Genomic DNA, 12,150 nt, shown 5'->3' with positions numbered 1-12,150 from the left:
GAGTCCTGCATTTTGGGTCCTCCTTTCCCCACATCCCCACGGTCTGCCAGCGAGACCGTGACAGAACGATCCAGCCATTATGGGCCCAGCGGACTCAAGGACCGTCTCACAGGAGGAATTGCTCGCCCAGCTCTGGAAATACTGTCGGAGCATTATCCAGGCGGCAGATCCACATCAGAGACACTTACAGGTCGTATTTTTTGATTCCTTCTTATCAATCACCTCATCTGTGAGCTTTTTGGACATTAAGAGACTAATTTCGATTATAACCACGCTGAGGGAAAGTTCCTGTTTTGAGCTGTTTGGTTTGGGCTGTCCGGGCGAGGAGGATATGGCAACCTCCCTGGGAGCCCTTGCTGCCTATTTCTTTTTTTCATAGGCTGATAGCCTCCCCGCCGTCGCTTGCAGCTCGTTTGTTGGACCCTCCATTGCGGGGGAAACGTTTCACACGCCCTCTGCACCTCACCACATCTCCACTCACCTCTGCGGCACCTGCTGAGTCAGCAGACCAAGGACCGGCAGCTCAAAATCACACAGCTGCTCTCCTGTCCGGCCGGCTGGTGGAACCTCAGCCTGATACGCTGGCCCCGGCATCGTTAAAGAAGCGACGCTTGCGCCGCCGGCGTGCCTCACCGCAGTCAGACTCTAAAACTTTCCAACAGCCGGCTGTGGTGAGTCATATGGACAATTCATCTTCATTCACCTCATCTGTTTATTCACGGGACTGTGTGAAAGCTAACCTCGTAGCACAGCCAGCTGCCCAGCCTGTAGCCGTAGCACAGCCAGTCCAGTCAGCCTCTCGTCTTCATCCTCAGTTGGAGGCTGATATGCCTGCTGGAACTACCCTGCCATTATGTCACCCGCCTGTTGTTTCTACATCGCTGTCCAGTCTACCACGAGTAGCTGCCGCACCATTATCACCTCCGCCCTTTGCAGCTACTTCTCCACCAGCGTCCCATCAGACTGCAGCGACCGCAGAACTCTCGACTTCACCATCCACATCACCCGCTCGACCGTCATCTTCGCCACCTGCAGCTTCCGCATCGCCATCTTCACCTCCGGATCAACGACCATCTATACCCGCATCGCAGCCGGAGGAGCGGCTCAGCGAGCGGGAGGAGCCCGTGTCGCCAGCTGTGGAGCTCAGCGAGCCGGAGGAGCTCAGCATGCCCGAGCGGGAGCTCAGCGAGCGGGAGGAGCCCGCGTCGCCAGCTGTGGAGCTCAGCGAGCCGGAGGAGCTCAGCGAGCCGGAGGAGCTCAGCATGCCCGAGCAGGAGCTCAGCGAGCGGGAGGAGCCCGCGTCGCCAGCTGTGGAGCTCAGCGAGCAGGAGCAGCTCAGCATGCCCGAGCAGGAGCAGCTCAGCGAGCAGGAGCAGCTCAGCGAGCCGGAGGAGCTCAGCATGCCCGAGCAGGAGCTCAGCGAGCGGGAGGAGCCCGCGTCGCCAGCTGTAGAGCTCAGCATGCCCGAGCCGGAGGAGCTCAGCGAGCCGGAGGAGCTCAGCGAACCACCAGCAGAGGAGCTCGGCGAGCGGAAGGAACAACCGGCGCTGCCAGCCGAGGAGGGGCTCTCGCTGCCAGCCGAGGAGGGGCTCTCGCTGCCAGCCGAGGAGGGGCTCTCGCTGCCAGCCGAGGAGGGGCTCTCGCTGCCAGCCGAGGAGGGACCCGCTCAGCCGGAGGTCAGCGAACCGGAGGGACCTCCACGTCTAGCGCGGCCTCCACGCCATCCACGTCCAGTGCGTCCACGTCAGCGACCGGCGCGTCATAGACCATGTGCCACGCCTCGCTGTTGCTCACCGGAGCAGCGACGTTGCCATCGGACCCGTGGCAGGCCACCAGAACCGTTCCGCCGCCACCGGACCCGTGGCAGGCCGCCGGAGGAGCAGCGCCGCCGCCACCGGACCCGTGGCAGGCCACCAGAACCGTTCCGCCGCCACCAGACCCATGGCAGGCCGCCGGAGGAGCAGCGCCGCCACCACCGGATCCGTGGCAGGCCGCCTGAAGCGTTCCGCTTCCATCATGGGGTTGGAGGTAGGCCGCCCGAACTGTTTTCCCACCACTGCCTGACCCGTAGCGGGTTTTGCCTGCTTGCGGTCCACTGGGTCGGCCGCAAGAACTGTTGTTCCCACCATGGCAGTGGTTGGACATTTGAACTGGGGTTTTGGGGCCCTCCGTCCGGGACCCCCCGCCGCCCACCCGGGGTTGGTTGTACTGTGGTTTTTGTTTTGTTTTTGTTTTTGGGTCGTCGGGTGCCGACCCTTAGAGGGGGGGTACTGTCACGGACCCAGTTCCAGGGATTCGGGGTCCGTGAGCAGTGTGGACTACTATTGTAGTTATTATTATTATTATTATTATTATTATTATTATTATTATCATTGTGGTTGTTGTTATTATGGTTTTTCCGTGTTGGTGTACTGTCAGGTGTTTAGGGGTGTGTGCTTGTGTATGTGAGGGTGCGGTCGTGGCAGGCACTTTTAGGCCTGGTGGGTGTGGCCCTGCCAGCTGACCGGTCCCACCCAGGAATCCACACACACCTGGCGCCGATCAAGCCTCGTCAGAGGAGCTTCAAAACAGTGTGGCCGAGAGCTCCTCGACGCTGGATCGTTGAGTGACTTCCCGTCAGTCTTAAGTGTATTGTGCAAGGTTAGTGCAAGTCTACTGTTAGGTTTTGTACTCACGGCTGCCTTTGGTATACGTGTTTCCTCAGGAGGAATTGTGGCGACCAGGAGGCAGCACACGGAGAGTACACAGGGAACGGAGACAGAGCACGGAGCACGGGATAAAGGAGAAGACACGGAACGGGAGTTGGGATCGCACGGGGGGATTTATTGTTGTTTGGATTGTCACCACTGTAAATAAACACTGTTGCACTGTAGAGTCCTGCATTTTGGGTCCTCCTTTCCCCACATCCCCACGGTCTGCCAGCGAGACCGTGACAATCATTTACTAAGCAGGAGTTACGACTCACTTCTTAAGAAACCTGACAGTTCAAAAGTCCATTTCAAGATTATGTTTACAGACACTGTTTTGTATCAATAACATTAAAATTAGGTTTGACACCAAGTATGAATATTTCTTTACTTTTATTTAAATGTGTCCAAATGAAGATATACATTGTAGCTGCTAGAAGAGCATTAGTACGGCTCTAAAAACAGGAAGTTACAGCAAGTTTAATCATTTTCTAGGCAGTTGATAAATGCATCTCTGTAGCTTGGCAGAGTTTAACTGAGTGAGTCATCAAATGGACCACAGACATAAAGGTTTCAGTTTGCAGCACATGCTGTAGTTTCATGTGGATGAAACTTGTGAGTGAGTGCTCCACTTCCTGTTTACACCATTTATTAATACTTGAGTTATAAGTGTTTGTCTAACCACACCGTGACTTTCAGAACATAGAGATGGGCTGGCTGTTATAGCTAGAAACTCCTTAAACATGTCATCTAGTGAAGACCCCTTCTTTTAACTAATTTGATATTCAGATGAAGAAGACAAATAGCACTAACCTTTTCTATCTGATATTAATCTATAGACCACTTGGATTAGCTAGGATTTTCTTTGTGGAGTTTGGGGACTTTTTATTGTCCACCATCAAGCTGGAAAGAATCCTGCTGCTAGGGGATTTTAATTTCCATATTATTAAATTTAATTTAGTGACAGAATCAGATTCACAGAATCATCTGATTATGTCACCGGCTCTGGATATCGGACCAGTCTGTCGTGAGGACATTTTTATAAGCGATCATAAACGTCTTTTATTTGATCTCTACTTTATCTGTGATCTGAAGAGAAAGAAGGAAAATAAAAATATATTTCTATTTCCTGTGTGCCCTTTGTTCATGTGAAGCATTTACAACTAATTACTGAATCTGTGGTGAAAGAATTTGGAATTATTTGATAATAATCTACCTGAAACTGATGATATGGAACAGCATGTGGCCTCCTTCAGTTCACAATGTCTAAAAATTCTTGAAATCAGGAAAGGTGGCACTGTTAAATCCCCACCCTGGTTCACAGAAACTATCCCCAGCTTTAGGTTAATTTGCTGTAAAACTGAGCACCAGTGGAAAGCCACAAAACTTGAGGTTTATAAGCTCCACTTGAAAGAACTATTATCTACCTTTAACGACATAGTGAAAGATGCAAGAGCCACTTATTTCTCTAAATAACCTGCAGTAGGAAAAAGAAACCCTAAGGTTCTCTTCGATACAGTGAAAAACATCATCTCTTCTCCAACTTGCAATGACTTTTTAAGCTTTTTTCAAGATAAGATCAGTAGCCTGACAGGACATTTTACTCCCTTAGATAGCCCCTTCAACTGTGATCTCCCAAACCCCACAATTATGGAATCTTTTCACCCAGTTTCTTTAAAGCATCTATTGAGTACTTACTCAAATTAAACTTTCAACGAGTCTGAAGAAGATGCTGAAACATTTTTCTAATTTTTAACCTTAGAGAGCTTTGTATCACATCTTGTGAGCATCTTAACAACGGAAAATGATGAAAACCAAAAATCCCACTGTTGACATTTAATCCTGATATTATATACTTTTCTTTTTCATTTTAGTTGTTAAGGGTTCGTGTTTTCCTTATAATCTCTCCCAAGTATTAGTTCATCAGTCTGTGGTTGTGGTTTCCACATCAATGGAAAATTGTCTTCTGTTCACCAAGCCATACACAAATCAGTCAAATCATATCAACCCGGATTCATACATATACACATTCAAAACAACAACAATAAAACCCATCACAGCATCTCATTATTCAGTATGTGGGGAAATGAAAGCTAAGTTAGGACTAAATAAACATGAAACCGATACTGATCTGCTGTTCATATTTTTAAAACTATATTAAAGCATTCCAGGGTCTCGACTATAACCTTTAAGGCTACTGTGAATATTTGAAATGAACTTTGACTGTACTGTTAGACTTTAGTGCAACCACTGCTTGAATTGTAAATGATGAGTCAGTCTTACTCGAATCAGGCAAAAATTCCTTTTAGACCAAAGTTCTGTGAGAAGGTTCTCATTGTCCTTCATGATCACCATCCCAGTTCTGTAGGCCCTTCAGAGTTTGTCCCTCTTTGTGATAGCATAACAAGATGTTGGTAATTTTCCCATTAAAACAGTTATTTTAGAGACAGCCACGCACACAAAATTTCCTATTATTTTGACTTACTATCTAATATTTAATATATAACAAGTTGTAACAAATCTCCTGTCAGAGCTCCAACAGTATATTCAAACTTCATGTGTCCCTTGAGTGCAACAAAGCTTTCATGTTTTCTATATTATCCTTTTTTACATTTCTGTATGTTTAACATGTTCTTTCACTTTGGCATTATTAATAATTAATTATACTTTACATGCAAGACATGCTTCTTGCAAAATAATCACTTAAAAAAATCATGTAAGCTAGCCTCAAGGGTTACCATTTTATTTTAAAATGTCTTGTTTCTGCTCAACTTCCACCAGGTATCACCTTTGAGCACGACAAATGAGCTCTGCAGCAACAACAACATTGCAGGTGTTGTGCGTGTCATTTTAACAATAAAAGTGAATATTTTTTTCATCAAAAGAGGTTATTTTTTTGTGTTGCAGAGAAAACATTAGTGTTTTTAGTGGGAGAAATGTTTTGTCACTCATTCAAGAGACTTATTCACTCTCAGCAGACTGCAGGTTTCCCCAACTTTATAAGCTTCAACTGTGGCTTCTTCCCAGAGTCTGAGACATGCATGGGATTAGGTTAATTGATGATACTAATTTAAGGATGAATAGTTATCTGTTTCTATATTTTTATCTAATTTTTTTTTTAATCTTTGATGCTTATATACCTCATTATTTTATATTCATAATTGCCACATCTTTTTTAATCACACAATATTCTATCTTTTATTACACAAATATGTATTATACTTTATTCTTTCATGAGTTACTTACAAGTTTCTCTTTGTTCACAGCCATTGACATGTCAAAGAGGTTAACACGTGAGAAGCAGATCGAAATTGTGTTGATATCTGGTGAACGCAGTAACCGGGTCATTGCAGCAGATTTCAATGCAAGACACCCTACGAGACCACCCATCTCCCATGCTACAGTCAGCAAACTGCTTGCTAAGTTTCGTGAAACTGGTTCAGTGTTGGATTTGCCAAAATGTGGACGCAAGAAAACTGTCACTAATGAAGAAACATCAGTGGCTGTCCTAGCTTCATTCAGCAAGAGCCCACAGCGTAGCACTCGCCGCATGTCACTGGAGAGTGGCACTAGTCGAACATCCCTTCGGCGGATATTAGCTACTCACAAATGGCACTCTTACAAACTCCAGCTACTGCAGCATCTCAACGAGGATGACCCAGATCGGCGCACAGAATTTGCAGAATGGGCAAAACAAAAATTGGAACAGGACCCTCAGTTCACACAGAAGATTTTGTTCAGTGATGAGGCAAACTTTTATGTGAATGGTGAAGTTAACAAACAAAACCACTGCTATTGGTCTGACACTAACCTACATTGGATGGATCCCTCCAAGACTGTTGGACCAACAAAAGTGATGGTTTGGTGTGGTATATGGGGTACAACGACAGTGGGTCCATTCTTCATCAATGGAAACCTCAAGGCCACTGGATATTTGAAATTGCTACGTGATGATGTGTTTCCCTCTTTATGCACTGACGCTGGCACGTTCCTTGAGTTTTTCCAGCAGGATGGTTCACCACCACATTATGGGTGCCAGGTCCGAGCATTCCTAGATGAACAGTTTCCTGGAAAGTGGATTGGTCATCGTGGGCCAGTTGAATGGCCCCCAAGGTCTCCCGATCTGACCCCCTTAGACTTTTATCTTTGGGGTCATCTGAAGGCAATTGTCTATGGTCTGAAGATATGAGATGTGCAGCACCTGAAACTACGGATACTGGATGCCTGTGCTGGCATTTCTCCTGTGGGGTTGCTATTAGTGTGTGAAGAGTGGAAGAAGAGGGTTGCATTGACAATCCAACACAATGGGCAGCACATTGAACACATTTTATAAGTGGTCAGAAACTTGTAAATAACTCATGAAAGAATAAAGTTACGTTGAAACCAAGCACACCATTATTTTTCTTGTGACATTACCAATAAGTTTGATGTGTCACATGGCCCTCTTCCTATTGAAAAAACAAAAGTTGTATCCAAGATGGCCGACTTCTAAATGGCCACCATGGTCACCACCCATCTTGAGGAGTTTGCCCCCTCACATATACTAATGTGCCACAAACAGGACTTTAATATCACCAACCATTCCCATGTTATTACGGTGTATCCATATAAATGGCCCACCCTGTAGAATAGAGTCTTGAAACAAAATGCCACACCCATACAACACAAGCCCCCGCCTTAGGAATGTTTGGGGGATGCTTCCTGCGCTGCGCTGTAGATGGCACAGCAAGGTACAGGATATTTAAGGTGTTTGGTAAAGGCCAGCCAAGAGGAAAACATCTCCATAGAAACTGCAAAAGTAGGGAGGAGTCGTTTTTGTTCTGATTACGGGGAGATGTCCGCTCCAGGAGATTTAAGATGACCCAAGGGCCGGACCCAGCTCCAAATAAGGGGAGAAGCCAAGTCTGAACCATGACTTTTAACCATTCATATTACTATTCTGTTTCTGTGTCTCATAATAAAAGTGTTTACTGCTTGGGTACGGTGCTCTTTTTCCTTTTGGCATGCTGAACAAAGGAGGAGACACAGTGCTGTTATTAACTTGAACCTTTATATTAATACATTTTGAAAATGTATACTTTGGGTTTACTCATTTTCTCTCATAAGAAAAATGAACCCAATTCAGGGCTCCAGGATGGATGGATGGAATCTTGATATTTGTTTAATTATATTATTTGCTTTATTATTAGGTTATAGCATCACCACAAAACTACAACAGCTGCTGGGGCAGCACAGGCGTAATGTTACAATACAACCATCTGTCTCACCTTCCATTCTCAAACCGTGGATGGTTCACTTGTTAGTTAAGTGAGCTAAACATTACACTATGGACCCACTCACCAGATGTCTTGAGGTGATGATTATATCTGCCCCTTTGTATTTCTTCATATTCATTTTCAAATTAAAAGTCCTTTACTGTTTTAGTGAACAAAAGCTCTTAGTTTTGTAACAGTAGATCTGTTTTGTGTATTTGTCAAATCCTTTTTACTGATAAAACGAAACAGTACATATAAATATCTAACTACTTGCTAGTTGCCATGTTATGCCATGTATGTATGTGGGTGTGTGTGTGGCGGGGGAAACCAACAAGCTCCAACTTCATCAAGTGAGTGGATATAGTCATATACATGTGCTTCAGAGACATACCTAATCATTCTTTGCATTACACCTCAGCTCACCAGGTTATGGCCTTACCTTAAATTGGTGTCTAAGTCTAAACAGGAAAAGAAATAGTTTTTGAATCGTTTCTGATTTCTAAGAGAAGTCCAATGATCAGGCTCAGATGTGGGTTTAAAAAGTTTGTTATTTACAGTTTTCAGTTTTAAACAAGTTTTTTTGCTACAGATTTCTAAAATATTTGTGTTTTCTTGTTTTTATGACTGGTAGTCTATTGCATTAGTTAAACACGCTACTAAACTCTGTGTTTTTTGTGTTTATCAATGAATATTTCTGGAAAGTTAGATATCATTTGAGGGAAATCTGTGTAATTTTATTTATTATTCTAAAGTCATAGATATAATTGACTGACCTACACAGGATTTCAGGACTAACTCTAACCCCCGGCTTCATCACACTCATTTTAATTTACCTTTTGACTTTTTGATGAGCTGCCTCAGCGATGTACACTTGTAATAAAATTATGTCTGTAAAAACAAACAAAAGAACAAACTAAGGTATATGTAAACATTTGATGGTTACATTCACGTGTTCCTACATTTCTAGAGTCTGAACCGACACACGTATTGTCTGTCTCACACAAAAATATGTAGAATCACTTTATTTCTTCCATGTGTCACCAATAGGTTGGATGCCAGTTTATTTTCAGGGACAAGAAGTAAATGTGCTGAATGCTTTACCTCTCTATGGTGAAAATGAAAAGTATTTTTCGGATATCAAAAAATGTTCTGTGTGATGATGTGGCAAATGTATTTATTTTTTCTGTGGATGAAAATACAGTAAAATAACTGCAGTGCTACAACAACAACAGTCTTTTTAAGACTCTTTTTTTTCCCACACTCTTTCGAACAGGAAGTCTGCAAATCTTGAGATGCATCACCTTTCAAAGGTTAACTGTATACCACAGACTTCCTGGACCTGAGAAAGGGATGCGTACTTGACTCCACAAAGTGCTGAGATCACTTCCACTTCAGTGCTATTATATTGACTTTTCCTAGACTCTGAGATTCAGCTCATCAAGCTAAAGGATATTTTGGCCATGGTCTTACAATTTTGTAATACTGAGAAAATACAGATATTTGTGGATAGTGGTTTAGCAGATATAATAACAGAATATATTATGTATATATATATGATAAAAACAAATATATGATTAAAATAAAGAATTATATTGGTTAAACATGAAATAACGTAAACTGTTTCATGGTAAATTAGTATGAGATCACAAATTATAACAATACCAAATGAAAAGCTAATGTTGACTCAACCTAACTTTGTGTCATGGTCCTGAGTCTGTTGAATCAGTGTTTTTGTTTGGATTAAGAGTGTCTTATGTTATGGATAAATTCTTATTCGGAATTGCTATTACTTAGGTTCTGGTTTCTGTGCTCCCTCTGTTTAGTGTCTGTGTCTCTGTGCCTGCACTGAAGTTATCCCTGTCCTTGTGTTCCCTGTGTACTGTGTCAGTATCGGGTCTCTGAGTCTGTAAGTTCTGTTGGTGTGCTTCCTGTTTTACTTTGAAGGTACGTGTCTGTATTCTGTGTTGCTTCCCTTGTCTCATCCTGTGCAATTAGTCCCAGCTGTGTTTCCTTTCTGTGTCCTGTTTGATCACCCCACTGTGTATTTTAGTCCCGTCATGGCCTGAGATTCAGTTTCAAAGCTGCTACTACATCCCTTGAGTTTTTGCAGCCTCAATAAAGCTGCCTTCTTTAGTTCACTCCTTCATTGTCCATGAGTCCAGCATTTGGGTCCAATCTCCTGCCTGTCACACAGCGATTCATGTCCCTTTCTGTCCAATTGTTGTGTGCTTTTCATTGTATTCCAGCAGATTATTGTTTTTCACTTTATATAATGTCTATTCAAACGGTTTTTGTTTTTTGTTTTTTACAGAAAAGATGTTTCTACATGACCATCGGTCATATAAAAAGTTTCTGGGCAACTGCACCTCATTGTCTTAACTGGGGAGATATGAGTCGGAAATTTCACTAAGAAACAAAACACAAGGATACAAAATGCAATAACTAAGTTTACTAATAAACCCCACATCATAAAAACAACACAGGGTCAAATAATTACTTCACACTGTGTGACACACGCACACACACACACGATAAAAGCCTTGAAATTGATTGCCGGGTGCAACATATGACACATGGAGCAGTTCCTATTTTTTTTTGTAATTAGATAAATTTGATATGAGATATGCAATTTTACTAAAGGCACACTGGGAGAGAAAAACAATTAACAGGGCAAATAACATATGCAAGAAAATCAACTGAGTAGCTAGTACATTGTTCTACGTGATATGAGGTTTTCCATTCTAACCTGCAATAACTTTAAATGACTCCTAAACTTCACATCAACAAATGCATAACAGATGGGATTCAGGCAACAGTGGGAGAAAGCAATGAGCCTGCAAGCATAGAATGCATAGTCAAGCTGGGTGCTTGCTTCACATTCAACTAATGACGGGACCACATGAGCAGGCAAGACCCTCAAAAAGATTACAACATTGTACGGCACCCAGGCACTGAAGAATAGAGCAACTCTGCAGAAGACTAATTTGACTGCTTTGTTGCTTGTGTGAGATCTTGTTCTTGTGATTCTCACAATTATTATGAAGCAAAAAGTCATGACTGCAAAAGCAACTAGGAAGAAACCATTCTGTTGGATGACACCAATGGTTTCCCACAGTGGATCAATATATTCACAGCCCTGTGACTCTTTATCTTTGTGGTGGACCTTGGTGATTGAGCTGAAGAGGAGGGAGGGCATGGCTGCTCCAGTGCTGATTATCCAAATCAGGACAGACAGAAACACCCCGATGGAGTGTTTCGGTGTGCTGAGGTCAGACAGAGGATGGACCACAGCCAGGTATCTGTAGATGGTCATGATGGTCAGGAAGAGAATGCTGCTGTAAAACCCAGTGAAGAAGATAAAAGTCACAACTTTGCAGAGAATTTCAGAAAACACCCATCCCTTGACGTGGTAAATGGCCCAGAAAGGAAGACCGATGGTGAAGACGAGGTCAGAGATGGCCAAGTTGAGGATGAAAATGTTGGTCAGAGATTTAAGTTTTTCATACAAAGCCAGGATTATGAGGACAAGAATGTTTCCTGCCAGGCTCAGTGTGATCACAACAGAGAAAATCGGAATGGCAAAGGATCCAAATATCACCACTCCACTCTTATCACAGATTTCATCCTCGTAGTAATAGTCATAGCTGAAGTTACCATAGGTTAAATTGGCTGGATTTGCCATTTCTGTCACACAGGAATCTAGGAGACAAGGGTATGACTTTAATGACACGTTGCAATGGATTTCTCTTTATAAATACAAAAGAGTATTGTAAAGACAATAAATAAATAACGTACCTCTTGCTTGATGAAATGCCAAACGTCTGTTGGTTGAAACGACTTCTGCGGTTATTTTATTATGTATTTATTTATTTTTTGCAGTAGTACGTTGGGATGAGACACTCGATGCTGACGTTTCTGCAGTGTGTCGAGCTACTTAAGCGCCGATGTTTCTAAACACTACTTCCAAGTGTGAGTCAAACACCCGCATCACGTGACCGTGTGGCGACGTGGTGCTAAACGCAGATTTTGGTGCGTTTAGCCAGGCTTTCAGCAGATGACTTACCTTGACATGAATGACTGAATTCACGTTTTAATACCATCTCAACTGTTTGCACACGCGCATGCATAAGGGTAAATAACTGTGTCGTTATCATTTTTGCCGTGTTGTGAAAACTAGTGTGGACTTTCCGCCCACTTAATTACACAAA

At 43.3% G+C, this 12,150-nt stretch overlaps 1 protein-coding gene across 1 annotated transcript; it reads right to left on the bottom strand.

Annotated features, from left to right (window-relative positions):
- Window positions 1-10,371: 10,371 nt before the first annotated feature.
- Window positions 10,372-11,959, bottom strand: LOC113016623 (chemokine XC receptor 1-like). The gene is made up of 2 exons (XM_026159565.2): window positions 11,738-11,959; window positions 10,372-11,641 (listed from the first exon to the last, which is right to left on the bottom strand). The coding sequence occupies exon 2, from the start codon at window positions 11,622-11,624 to the stop codon at window positions 10,647-10,649; it is 978 nt and encodes a 325-aa protein (XP_026015350.2). The 5' UTR covers window positions 11,625-11,641; window positions 11,738-11,959; the 3' UTR covers window positions 10,372-10,646.
- Window positions 11,960-12,150: the final 191 nt, after the last annotated feature.

Source organism: Astatotilapia calliptera, chromosome 23 (genome assembly GCF_964374335.1).
Source record: "Astatotilapia calliptera chromosome 23, fAstCal68.1, whole genome shotgun sequence".
NCBI lineage: Eukaryota > Metazoa > Chordata > Actinopteri > Cichliformes > Cichlidae > Astatotilapia > Astatotilapia calliptera.
This window is presented reverse-complemented; position numbering and strand designations above follow the sequence as displayed.